Consider the following 14,521-nt stretch of genomic DNA (forward strand, 5'->3'; position numbering starts at 1 on the left):
TACATTATATTTTCTCACATTATCATGCTCCATCGTAAGTGACTAGACGTAGTTACCACTGCTACACAGAAGGATCTCATTGCTAATCCATTCCAAAGGCAATGGTTTGCATCCATCTTTTTTGCATTAATCTTTTTTCCATTTATGTTTCCATTTATGTTTTTCCATTTATGTTTCTATGGTTATTTTTTTTTTTTTTCATGCCACTGTGGTCAGAAAAGATGCTCAAAATAATTTCTATCTTCCTGGAAGTTCCTGTAGTGGCTCAGTAGGAATAAATCTGACTAGCATCAGTGAGGAAGCAGGTTCGATCCCTGGCCTAGCTCAGTGGGTTAAAGATCCAGCATTGCTGTAAGCTGTAGTGTAGGTCAGAGGTGTGGCTCAGATCCTGTGTTGCTGTGGCTGTGGTGTAGGCTAGTGGCTATAGCTCCAATTCTACCCTAGCCTGGGATCTTCCCTGTGCCACGGACATGGCCCTAAAAAGATTAAAAAAAAATTCTATTCTCTAAAATTTGTTGAGGCTTCTTTTGTGTCCTAGTATGTGGTCTATTCTCGAACATATTCCATGTGCTCTTCCAAAGAATGTGTATGCTGGTTCAGATGTACTGTCCAGTAGATATCAATTAAGTTTAACTGTTCTATTTTGTCATTCAGGATCTCTGTCCTCTTATTGATTTTCTGTATGGAAGATCTTTCCATTGATGTCTGCAGGGTGTTAAATTTTCACAATGTTATTTTATTCTCATCAGTTTTTCTCTTTATGTCTGTTAGTATTTGTTTTAAGAATTTAGGTGGTTCTATATTGAGAACATATGCATTAATTAATATGTGAATATTAATTGATACATTAGAGTGTCCTTTTTCTTTATGGGCTTTATTTTATTTTAATTAATTATTTAATTAATTTATTTGGTTTTTAGGGCTGCACCCCAGGCATCCCAGGCTAGGAGGCTAATCGGAATACAGCCGCCAGCCCATGCCACAGCCAGAGCAATGCCAGATCCAAGCCACATCTGCAACCTACACCCCAGCTCATGGCAACATCAGATCCTTAACCCACTGAGTGAGACTAGGGATCAAATCCGTAATCTCATGGTTCCTAGTTGGATTCGTTTCCACTGCACCACAACTGGAATTCCTTTTTTATGGACTTTATTTAAAGTCTATTTTTTTCTGATATGGGTATTGTTACCTCCAATTTCTTGTCATTTTTATTTGCATGATAATCTTTTTCCCATTCCTTCACCATAAATCTATATTATCTTTTTCCCTAAAGTTTGTCTTTTGTCAGCAACATTCTGTAAAGTGTGTCTCTTGTTGCTGCATATTGTATGTACCTTTTTTTTTTTTTTTTGTATTTTTTTTAGGGCCACATCCACAGCAGTGGAAGTTCCAGGTTATGGGTCAAATTGTAGCTGTAGCTGCTGGCCTACACCATAGCCACAGCAATGATTATCTGAGCCACTTTGCAAATAACACCACAGCTCACAGCAACACTGGATCCTTAACCTAAGGCCAGGGATTGAAACCATGTCCTCATGGATAGTAGTCAGATTTGTTACTGCTAAGCCATGATGGGAACTCTGGTTCTTTTTTTCATTATCCAATATTTCTTGCTATGTCTTTTGATGGGAGAATTTTTCCATTAACTTTTAAAACGATTATTGATAGGGATGTACTTATTTCCATTTTAAATTGTTTTCCAGTAGATTTTGCATTTCTTGTCCCTTGCTTCTCCCCCCACCCCCAATATGGTTCAATGATTTTCTTCTGCGTTATGCTTGAGTTCCTTTTTTTTTTTTTTTTTGGCTTTTGTGAATCTATTGTATGTTATTGATTTGTAGTTAACCTGATTTTTAAGTATGTTAATTCACAACTATGTCTACTTACTTTAGACTTATGGTCATATGAGCTCAAACACATTATAAAAGATATATATTTTCTTACTTCTTAGGCATTTTGATGTCATATTTTATATCTTCCATGTTTATACTTTTGCTGTTCATTGTAGTTATAATTGCTTTCACAGATTTTTTAAAATTGTTTTTTTAATTCATAAGCTGGCTTCTTTAAGTGATTTTAGTCCTTTTAAATATTAACCTTTCCTATAGTGATTTTCTCCTTTCCTGTAGCTTCTTCCTTCTTTTGTTTTGAGAAGACCTTTCAATATTTCTTTTAGGATAGGTTTAGTATTGCTGTATTCTTTTAGTTTCTGCTTGTCTAAGAATTTCTTTCTCTCTCCTATTTTAAGTTATAATCTTGCTGGGTATATCCTTGCTGTAACCTATGGTAGCTTACAGTTTTTTTCTCTTTAGGGTCTTTGAATACATCTTACCTGTCCCTTCTGGCCTGTGAAATTTCTGTAGAGATATCAGCTGATAGCCTTATGAGGATTCCCTTGTAACCAATTCTTTGTTTTTGTTTTTCTGCCTTTAGAATCCTATCTTTAACTTTTGCCATTTTAATTATAATATGTCTTGGAGTATGTCTGTTTGCTTTCATCTTATTTGGGACCCTCCATGTTTTCTCTATCTGGATATCTGTTTCCTTCTTTAGGTTTGGGAAGTTTTCAGCCATAATATCTTTTTTTTTTTTGTCTTTTTGCTATTTCTTGGGCTGCTCCCGTGGCATATGGAGGTTCCCAGGCTAGGGGTCGAATTGGAGCTGCAGCCACTGGCCTACAGCAACATCAGATCCGAGCCGCGTCTGCAACCTACACCACAGCTCATGGCAACGCCAGATCGTCAACCCACTGAGCAAGGGCAGGGACCGAACTCGCAACCTCATGGTTCCCAGTCGGTTTCGTTAACCACTGCGCCACAACAGGAACTCCCAGCCATAATTTCTTCAACTACTTTTTAGTCCATTTTTCTCTCTTTTCTCCTTCTAGGATTCCTATTATGTGGAGAATTGACATGCTTTACATTATCCCATAGATTTCATATATTGCTTTCGTTTTTAAAATTTGTCTTTGTGTCTGGTTTTGATTGGGTAAATTCCATTATTCTATCTTCCCAACTATGTCTGCATTATTTAGTTTGGTATTTATTGCCCTTAGTTCAGTTTTCACCTTGGTGATTAAGTTGTCTAATTTTTATTGGCTTCTCCTTATGTTTTCTAGTTTCTTATTATAGTCATTTGCATGTCTATGTATAACCTTTCTTCATTCCTTCAGCGTTTTTAGTAACTCTTTTTTGAACTTGGGGTTTTGTAGACTGGAGAGGTCTGTTTCATTGCTTGTCCCCTCCAGGGATTTCTCTTTTTCTTTTAATTGGGAATGGTTACTCTGCTTTTTCAATTTAGTTTTATTTCTTTGAATATGAATTTAGGAGAATGTTATCTACCATAGTCACTAAGGGCTGTTTTTATGTAGGAGTGATACTGTAGGCTATATGTGTCCAATATTTTGGTGCAAGGGCTCTTTTTGGTGTGGATGCTTGCCAAGTCTTTCCTCAGGATGTGCTGGAACTTGTTCCCTTGATAGAGGGTGTTTGGTGTTGTGGTGAGCAGTTCCTGAACTGGACATTGGGTATGGCTACCTCTTTGTTCACTGGTTGTCATGACCCTGTTGGGAGCAGCGTCTGCTTCCCAGTCTTTGAAGTAGAAGCTCTCAGATCCAGTTCTAAGTTGTAGTGTGAGGTAGGTGGGATTGGAGGACTTTCTCTGGGAAAGGAGCTGTTGTGTGTTCTCCCCAGGAGCTGTCTGCTGGAAGTGTAACTCTGTGATGCTCCCTGACACCTGGTGTGCACGCCAACAAAGATTACTTTTGCTGGTGCTACCCTTGGTGGACACCTCCACTGGGGAAGTGCCAGTATTTAGCTTGAAAGTCCATTAGGCATGCATGTGTGCTCACAAAAACACTGGTGCAAAAACCCACAGAAGCTGGCCCTGGTGCCCACTATGAGAATGCTGGTAATTGGCTCAGGTATCAGCCTCATCTCCAACTGTTGATGCCCACAAAGTCTGCAAAACCTAGGGTGATTGGAGCTATGCTCCACTGTGAGCATGCTGATAATGAGGCTGTTACTGTGGACCCACACACCCCACCCCTTCATTACCATATTGACAATGGGGCTCCTATAACAGACCCATGTTCTATCCTTCATGCACCACAAGTAGTGGTCTGGGCCTCCAGGCCCTCTGGGCTGTCTTCACACAGCCAAACTGAGTTGCCTCCCCAAGTTTGTCGGCTGAAGCCCAAGTTTCATCACCCAAAAGCTGTGCACACCAGCAGGCACACATCTGAGGGTGGGAAGTGCAGTGATGTGGTGAGGGCCTCTGTGCTGGTCTCTTTCTACTCTACAGGGCCACAGGCCAGCTTCTGCACTCTCCTCTTGAGCCTTTGAAGCTTCTTATCTGCCCTGGCAGACCTCCCAGCTGGTGAAGTAGGTCCCAAAGTGAGGGAATTTTCCCTTTCACAGCTCATGCCCAGGGGCACAAGTCCTTTCTCAGTTCCTTTCCTTTCCTTTTCTTTTAGCCTACCCATTACATGGGGGTCATACTTGTAGCTTAGGTTGTATGAGATCTCCTGTAAGCTCTCAGTTGGTATTGAGAATTGTTACACATGTAGATGTGTTTTTTTATGTTTTTGTGGAAGGAGGTAAGTTCCACATCCCTCTACTTTGCCATCTTGATCCCTTCCTCTATTGTTTTTTGAAACAGTGGGTCTCAAACTTTAACATGAATAATGTATGGAGGGTTTGTTAAAACAATTTCCTGTACACACTGCTAGCTATTGAGTCAAAAGGTCTGGTTAAACAGCCAAGAGTTTGTTTGCATTTTTAACAAGCTCCAGGCTATGCTAATTTAATGCAGCTACTCTGTGGACCTCTGGGAAGCACTGTCTGAGAACACAGTGCAAAGAATACCATCTTTAGCATTATCTATTACTATCTAGTTAAAATAGATTATTACAAAACTTTAGTATTTTATATTGTATCTTAATGTCATTTTATTATCTCTATTGTTCACATTGATGTATACTATCTAGAATTTAGTACTTCAAATTATTTTTGAATATTACAAAATGAAAACTTTGTTAAGTATTATAAATGGAAAACTAGTACCATTTGTTATATGTAGGTCATTTTCAAATGGAATATAATTTAAAATTTATAAAATTCTTGCTAAATATTATTTCTGAAGGCTATTCTTTTTGTTAACAATAAAGGAAAATACAGGGGATAAAAGGATGATAGTACAATTGTGACATTCTCCTTTACTTAACTGGAAGGCTTGATAAAGAATTACAAGGAATTTCCTTACTATGTTACTCAAATATTAATTTAGTGCTCTTTGTCTGCATACCACCTAAAACAATCATATCTTCTACTAGATGCACTTGTAATTACATCTTGGGAAATGTGACTTCAAGGAAATACCTCCTTCTCCAGCTTTCATTCCAAAGAAACATATTTAGAAAGTGTCTGTGCCAGACCCTGTCCTATGCTGACTGGTCATACTCAGAATACCCTACTCCACCTTCCCTTAAACATCACTGTGTTATGAGATATGAGTATAATGAAAATTGCTTGCTAAGATTGTAACAGTTCTACTCGGGGATGAGAACTCATTGTAAGATTCATCTTCTTCCCCCACCCCTCTTTTTTAGCTGCCTCCATGGCATATGGAATTTCCTGGGCCAGAGATAGAATCCAAGCCAGAGCTGCAACCTATGTCACAGCTGCAGCAATGCAGGATCCTTAACCCACTGTGCCACAGCAGGAACTCCTGTAGATCCATCTCGATCTCCGTCATCATCTTCTTCATCAGTACATTGCTGTTGTTATTTATGCAGAAAAAGTTTGCAGACCTGAAATGATGGATGACTGCATCTGTGCCTTCCTTGTGTCATGGGAATAAGTGGCTGGTATGCATGGAGCTGTAAACATACAGACTGACTGGAAAGCTATGAGTTATTAGATCCAGGAAGAAAATGAAAAAAACAGGAAGAGTTCACTTTATCAATCCAGATACTACATCATCAAATTGATATAAAAGTCAATATGAAATAATAAAAATTTACAGTAATTTAAAAAATATGTAGAAAAGGGAAAAGCCTTCAAAATGCCCCATTTCCCAAATTATTTATCTAAACACTTTAAAAAGTAAGATATAAAAGATAACTCATATCCTTAGTTTCCATCTTCCCTATTAATTTTCATATTTCTCAGAGGCACAGTAATGAGGCATCACAGGTTATGCGCAACTCCAAAATGGAAATTAAAAATCTTATTTTAATAAAATATTTAATTTTCTCAATGCCAGCTAGTCCTTTCTGATTTTTTTTCTCTCTATACTGTGGGTCATAGCTCAACCGGAAGGTTTGTATTTTCAAATTTGTCCTGTACCATGTTTTGCTGACATTGCTAATAAACATTTTCAGGAAAGGGCTATTATTCCTTCTAAGTTTTCACTTTAGTGACATAACCCATTAACCAAAAAAGGAACTCATATTGTACCTTTATTATTAGTGAGAACAAAGCAGCTCTGATAATAGTATGCAGCAATTAAATGAATGAGTTAGGTTCATATGCGATCTGGAAGGCTGCACATGTTGTATTATTAGGTGCACAAATTAGGTTGTAGTATGAATGTCATAATGATGATAATATTAAGATTCTTCCCCAAATAAGTATATACTTTAATATGAGCAGGGAGAAAGGAACGGAACAATCCGCATCATCCTATTAACTTCAGTTGCCTTGACTGTTAGTTGAGGCTAGAAATAGGGATACAAACACATGTTGAAATATAAGCCTTTTCTTTATACACTTTGTATTGCTTTATCTTTTCTGGGGCAGCCATGCCCATGGCATGTGGAAGATACTTGGCCAGGGATAAAACCTGCACCACAGCAGCAACCTGAGCTGCTGTAGTGACAAGGATGGAACCTTAAACCCACTGTGCCACAAGGGAATTCCTGTACTGCTTTATCTTTTGAAACAATTTTTTAAAAAGAATTCAATCAATAACATTTAAAAGTGTAATGTAGGTAGCAGGGTTTAATGAATAACCTTTGGAGAGGACAGAAACATGGGACTGTAGGGTAGGAATGCTGTAATATCTCTGATTTAAATCTAAAGGGTACACTTTAAAAAAAACCATGCACACTTAGACAAGTAATAAATAATCCACAAAGAAAGTGAATATGAAAATGGTTTCCATGAGAAACACATGAAACCTGAAGACATTGTTATGTACAAGAAAAATATAATTAGTACATTGAAAAAATAATTTCAATTAACCAGAGACAAAAAAATTGAACTACGTAACAAAATATAAACTTTCCACTGTTATTAATTTAAAAAATACTGTAATGTCATGGAAGGAGACTAATATTTATCTGAAGAAACTTCATTAAAATATCTAATACTCAGATGGATCTCATAAAAACACTATCAGAGCAAAAGAAATATAAAACACCCTTTTACAAACTGACTTTTCTTCTTGAGAAAGAGTTATTTATAAGGTTTTATTCTAAAATAAATTTAAAGATGGTGGTCGAGAAACCACAAGTATTTCTGGGTAAGGCTGGAGTCCCATTTGCTTGTTATCTTTCAACTTTTGTACTATAACTCTGGCAAATTCTTCTCCTTGGATGTCAGTGGTATCCAGTAATTGTCTGACTTTTGAGGTTCTTGTAGGTTTGGTACTAATGAGTTCATAGTCCTCCTTCATGATCAAATCCCTGGACAGGAGGGCATCCAGAGATTGGTTAAGACAGGCTTCCGTCATCTGGTTCACAATGTCTTCCCTTTTACTCTGGATCCACTGTTGGGCTATACCAGGCTGAAATCGCTCTGTAGAAAATCCAGGGATGAAAAGTAAGAAGGTAACTAATATGTGGCTATGAATAAAATTAAGGTAAAAACAAAATAAGGCATAAAACCTAATTTTACTATGATTGTGCTAACATGGAATACCACTATTTTGAGGGATGCTACTAACTTTCAGTAAACATTCAGATATTTGGGTTTTCTCTTCCCCCTCCTCCAAGAAAAAGCACTACCTTTTTACATGTTATAAATCATGGAGGCAAATAACACTTTTTTTCAGGGTTTTTTCTTTAATATAAATGATACTTGCATATTTGATAAATAAATAGAAACATGTTTACCTTTCATAACATATTAAATCACACCTTCTTCAGCAGTCCCTCCCTAGACAGATGTTCATGCAATACCATTTAGTCCTATTATTACATGTCAACACCATATCTTCTGGGATTTTAAATGTTTTCTCACAAATGGTAAGTATTTATTTATAAATAAAACTTTTTGTACAGCAGATCTAATGAACATATAGTTGTAGCGTAAATAGCATAATTTACAATGCATCTCACAGTATATATTTACCTGAATTTCCTTCGGCTGAGAGTGGATTTATTATTGCTAAAGAGCATGGGGTGGTCTTGTGATCACAGAATGTTGCCCTTTGAGCCACAGAAATGTTACTGTCCCAACTGCGATTTACTGGACACTGACGTGGCGTGGAAAAGTCTTGAGTTTTTCCTATAAAAGACAATATCTTTTAGGGGTAGAATATTCCTCAGCTTTTCCTATTAGCTAAAATATGAACATCTGGGTCATACAGAGAGCAGTATTCAATGTCTTTAATTTTTCACTATATAAGCTGGTTCATAGACCTAATTTCACAAGTAAATATTTTTTAGAACAAAAAAAGGTTTATGCTGAATGGTTTTTTTTTTAAACACTTTTGTTCGTGCTTATCTGTCCAATGTAAATTATAAATCATGGAATTTTATTTCTTCATGTGGTCCCACATTTTTTCTCCTGTATCGTCTTTCTCCTTCTGCACATCAAACATACCCCCTAAATTTATATGTGTCTGTCTACACTCTTTTTTGGTAATCTTATTCAACTTCAGGGCCTCAACTGTCACCTCTCATTTCAAATCCATGTAATTTAATTTTCTGTCTTCATTGAATCTTAGTCTTATATTTTCAATAGCCCACTCGACATTACCCTCACATGCACTTCAAATAAGAAAAAAAAAAAACAAAAACTTAACTCTAAAAGCCATTTCAACTTCTAATTCTGTTAATTATACCAATGTTCTCCCAGCAAACTTGTTCAGCTTAAATTTTTTTCTCACTTCCCTCCTGCAAGTGAAAAGTTATAAAGTCCTATCAATGTGCCCTCCATAGCATCTCTCACACCATTCTTGTATTCTGGAGTAAGTCTCATAATCTCACACCTGTAGTTTGGTAATAGATCAACAGTTTCCTAACTCATCTCCCCACCTTGAGTCTTCTTTTCTTTCTAAAACATTTTACATATTCCAGCCAGGATGAAGCTTCCTAAAGCCAAAAATTTTATCATGTCACACACCCTTGCTCAAAAATTTGCAATAGTTGTTCCCTACCCAAGCAAAAGAGCCCAAATGGCTTAGTCTGGTATTAGAATTCATGATGATAAGACTCCACCCTCCTGATCTTTTATCTCCTTTCATTCACCGTCCTTACCAGCTAATCCCAGCTACTCACTGTTCTCTGTGTTTTCTTCCTTCTTTGCCTCTATGTTGTTCCTTTTGCCTGGAATGCCCATTCTTTATAACTATAGGTCCAACCTTCAGCCAGAAATAACTTCTTCATGATGACAACATGGTGTAGTAGAGTGACATGAAAATATTTACCAAAAGACCTGGCTTCGAATCTTGGATTTCCCAGCTACTAACTATGTGATCCAGAAGTCTTGATCTTAAGAATCTGTAAAATGAGGAATATCTCCCTCACAAGGTTGTTGTGAAAGTACTCTGGTTAAAAATGTTACTCTTCCACTATACTACCACAGCTCTATATCCCTGTACTTCTTACATTGCTATCTTATGCTATGGTCACTTAGAAACATTTCTCCTCTTTCTTACAAGAGATTTTTTTTTTTATCTTTCTATAGTGTCTAACATGATGCTTTTAATACTTAAATGTGTTTGCTTAATACCCCACTAGTATTTTCATTATTTTTAGACTGTCACTTTTAAAAAACGAGTTATGAATGCAAGTGAAAGACATATTCCATACAAACAAAGACTGCTTGTCAAAATATGATTTTGAAAGAAAATGGAAAACCTGCCATTAATATTGGCTGAAAAATTTACATACTAGATAAAAAGTCACTGTCTTGAGTAGCTGACAGGGACTTTGAGGTTCCTGGAGAATTACTAGGTTTATGAAGCTGCGAAGATCCACATGATTCCTAAAGTAAATAATAGATAAATGATTTAGGTTAATGAAAAATCATTTAAAAAATTATTCTTGCTTTTGGCTTATTACAAACAAAGAATCAAAACTAACACAAATTATACCTTACAAAATTAAACACATATATAAAATAACAAAAATGAACTTGATTTTTTAAATCAGGTCAAATTGGGGGATGGGGAAATAATTAAATATATTAAAATATGAGTTTTTCAGTATTTTGTACATAATTCCAGAAGAGCTGAGATTATGTACAAAATATTAATACTATGTCCAGCTGATGAAAAATTTGAGATCTGCAACTCTGATTACCTAGTAATTTAGAGCAAATGCCTATTCTCAATACCTCAGGTTCCTTCAACATGGAAGAATGAGAACCCACAGAAAAAGTAATGTAAAACTTGGCCCTAATCCTAGCTCTGTCATAGGATTACTGCTTAAGTGTTGGCAAGACATTTAAACAATATGGCTCTCAGGTTCTTTTCTTGTAATATTTACCCCAAAATGTGCATGTATGGGCTCAAAGATCCAATGAGAGAGTGTATATAAAGGTGATTCAAATACTATACTGAGTTTTAAGGTTCATTTTAAAGGTATCATTACTTTACTGAATCTGTAAAGAGAACATATATATTCTTTTTTTTTTTTTTGCCATTTCTTGGGCCACTCTCACGGCATGTGGAGATTCCCAGGCTAGGGGTCTAATCAGAGCCGTAGCCGTCGGCCTACACCACAGCCACAGCAATGCAGGATCTGAGCCGCGTCTGCAACCTTCACCACAGCTCACAGCAACGCTGGATTCTTAACCCACTGAGCAAGGCTAGGGATCGAACCCGCAACCTCATGGTTCCTAGTTGGATTCGTTAACCACTGAGCCACGACGGGAACTCCAACATATATATTCTTAAAAGATATGATTACTGTGAAATAATTCTGAATGAGTGCTACTAAAGAAATCTTTCTTTTTGGATAGCCACACAAATGGTATTTTCCTTTTATTAATCATTGTAAGAGGTTAAGAACTAGTATTATAGCTTTTTTACATTTGGATAAGAAAGTATAAATATAGTGGCAGAACTGTGTTGATGATTTGCCTATGAACTACACTGGAACACTGTTCATTACATAAAACAATGCCTATGAAGGAAACAAGGACTGTGATTTGATGAAATGAACCAAGAACTGAGAATTAGGGGAGCTGGCTTTCAAATTGGAGATTGCCATGGGCTACCTAACAAATCCTAAAATCTTCCTGGACTTTAGCTTCCCATTTATAAAAGAGCAAGATAGACTGATTTTTCATATTTTTCTCACATTTTGAGTTAATCAACATATTTTTTTTTACCTCTTGTGAACCATGATTTACAGATGTGTTCGGATATAACTCTGTTTTCTTCTTGTCACATAAGTGAACAGTACTGGAAGCACTTTGCAACTGGAATAAATAATACATATATTACTTGAATTAGAAGTGATTAGTAAATTATATGAGTGAAATGCAGTCTATTTAACATATTTTATATGTTTATACAAAAAAATCAAAGGAAAGAAAATCTCCATCAGTTAAGAATATAGTATATAATTTATAGCAGAGATAATGTAGAATAGGGGAAATAACTTTAAAGACACAGGCTCTGAATTCTATCTCATATTAACTGATTACCTTGAGAAAATTCATCTTTTAAAACAATAATATCTACATGCAGGATCAATCTAGAGATTAAGTGAGATAATGAATATAAAAGTATCTGGTTCAAATTATGTGCTTAATAAATTTCAATTTGTGTGTCTATCTATCCATAGCTATAAGCATTCACTATTGTCTATTATTATTTTCATTTTGTAGATAAGAAATTGAGGGCTGGAATAAGTGAAGGAGGAAGAGTACCCTAAAGGAATGATAGGGGTCAATCAGATCTGGCTTAGAATCCCAGGATATCTGTTTGATTCTGGGCATAAGATTTAATCTTAGTTTACTTATTTGTAAACTGGAGATAATACCTGTTCTGCAGTATTATTGTAAAGAAGATGAGAAGTAACATTACTTTGAAACATTCAATAAATAGTAGCTTTTTAAAGCAGAATTATTTATTTAAATGCTATAATTTTGGTACTAAAATTGTTTAGTACCAAACAATTTAGTACCATCAATGTAAAATTGTTTAGTGATTTACTCTCTCTAAGCTAGGCTTGGATTAGTAGTCATCACTACTGAGTGATTTAAAAACAAACCCGTCAGTCTTCTTTTCTTCCCCAAACCAATATAATGGCAACTGCTCTAGAGAACTTTAGACATTGGTGGGATTCACACCCAGTCCTTCATCATCCATGCTTAATGACTGTCTGCTCCATTACAGGTCTACGAAGTTTTAGGAGGAAAGACTACTATTCGTCTGTGTATATAATCTATCTAGCATAGTACTTTTCATACAGAGTCCAATTAACATTTGTTACATATATTTTCATATGAAACTTCAAAACTCATCTTTGGATCCACCTCTGTTATATAAGTTTTTTCTGTGCTTTTAAATTTACTGAAATATTTTTGATCATGCAATATTGTTTTTTTTTTTTCTTTTTGGTTGTGCCCGTGGCACACAGAAGTTCCTGGGCTAGGGCTCAAACCCATGCCCCAGCAGCAACCCAAGCCGTGGCAGTGACAACACCGCATCCTTAACCTACTGAACCACAAGGGAATTCCTGATTAAGTAATGTTGTTAATTACTAACATAATTTTTCTTAAACAGTCCGTTAATGACAATTAAATTATCTATGAACTAAAAGAAACGAAATGGAATATTAAGGAAAGACAGTTTTGATTCAGTTTTATTACTCAAGATGTAAGAGATGCTATTTATGAAAACCTGAATTAGAACAGTCAGTTCAAAGAACTAAAAAAATGTAGGAAACTCAAAGAAAACAAGGCATTCTAAATGGTGATCTTTGTTTTCAGAAATTTCTTTATGAAAAATCTTATTATATTAACTTAATTTAAATTAAATCTTATTAAGCTAAATCTTATTCTACTCTTAGACTGGCCATTCTACTCTCAGCTATGCAGGGTGTTATGTGACTACTTCCTTGAATATCAGTTATTTTATATACAAAGTGGAGATGATACTCTTTCCCTAACAGATTTATAGAGTTGACACAAGGATTAAAAAAAAAAAAAGAAAATATAACTACAATAACTCTAAGTGAAAACAATACAGTAACTTAAAAACAATGACCAAAGAAAGTAATAATATTATTAAGTGTTATTCAAGTATTTGAAAATATATAATTTAAATTATTTATTTAAAAAGCAAAAATTTCTCCCCTAAATTAACAGTTTTAAATATAGATTCTTAGTATTTAAGTTGGTTGGACACAAAAAAAGGAACTGATTTTCTTCCAGTTTGGTTTCTTATAACCAAGAAAAAAGACCTTTCTATCTACCTCTGCTCTACAGAAGAGAAGAAAATTGCGAGGAGAGAAAAGGAAACTGAAAAGGTAAAGCAAATAGAAATGTTATTAGAAGTTTGTATATACTAAGAAGTGGAAAGACTGGCATATTCTGGAAAAGGCTACCTATTCAGAAGTGGGAAAGTCAATGAAAATTTATCAAAAGATTAAAACACATTTCCTCCTTAGTTCCTTAAAAAACTCAGGCACTAATACTGTCATTAGCAATTTTAAGTTTGATTAAGGGCAGACATTTCCTTTATGCACCTTCCCTTCTAAACCAAAGGTTATATGTTAACAGATCCAGCCAAATGCAGGAGGCAAGCAATGTCATTTAGTGAGAAATCAATTGTAGATTATGCCTGTTCACAATCAACAGTTTGGCTAAAAACGGATGGTTTTTATTATCACATTTTAAGCACAGTTCAATGAAACTTAGCAAGTATTAAACTAGGTTAACTCTGTCCCAAATGGACTGTAGCTGCTTTTTAAACAACTTTGATAATTGTACAAAAACCCTGCAGTAATAGGTCCTTTCAATTGTTCTGATCTACAGGAGCCAGAATAAGTAAAAAAGACAACCGTTCTAGATAATTCACATCAATTGCTACTTTGACCTATTTATGCCCATGGTGTGTTTGAGTGGGAGAACAAAATTTTACAACTTAACTTGACAATAAACCTCAGAAAAACTCAAGACTACTGAATAAGGAGAAGAGCAATAACCCAGACATTTTTTCATTCTGTATATATCAAAACTTTAGGGAAAGAAACATGATTTAAAAGAAAATAACTGTAGTAATTTAGGGTATTCACTGTACATAACTGTCACTCATTATACATTTTAAATTAAAT

The 14,521-nt window shown here is 35.4% G+C and overlaps 1 protein-coding gene across 11 annotated transcripts in view; it reads right to left on the reverse strand.

Moving 5' to 3' along the window:
• Nucleotides 1–6,976: 6,976 nt before the first annotated feature.
• The window catches only part of RIPK2 (receptor interacting serine/threonine kinase 2), a 47,990-nt gene continuing 40,445 nt past the window's right edge, over nt 6,977–14,521 (reverse strand). For 6 of the 11 annotated variants that reach the window (XM_085021109.1, XM_085021108.1, XM_085021107.1 and 3 more), the window contains 4 exons: nt 11,568–11,657; nt 10,124–10,217; nt 8,358–8,513; nt 6,977–7,802 (listed from right to left, as the gene is read on the reverse strand). In XM_085021109.1, coding sequence (XP_084877235.1) covers nt 7,480–7,802; nt 8,358–8,513; nt 10,124–10,217; nt 11,568–11,657 — 663 coding nt within the window. In that variant the 3' untranslated portion in view covers nt 6,977–7,479. Of the gene's footprint in view, nt 7,803–8,357; nt 8,514–9,508; nt 9,731–10,123; nt 10,218–11,567; nt 11,658–14,521 lie in introns of all 11 variants that reach the window. The other 5 variants (XR_014843022.1, XR_014843023.1, XR_014843020.1 and 2 more) reach the window with 2 other exon arrangements.

This window comes from Sus scrofa, chromosome 4 (genome assembly GCF_054392235.1).
Source record: "Sus scrofa isolate SSC_HxYL_T2T_F1_AM1 chromosome 4, Sscrofa_HxYL_maternal_Yorkshire_Landrace_v2.0, whole genome shotgun sequence".
NCBI lineage: Eukaryota > Metazoa > Chordata > Mammalia > Artiodactyla > Suidae > Sus > Sus scrofa.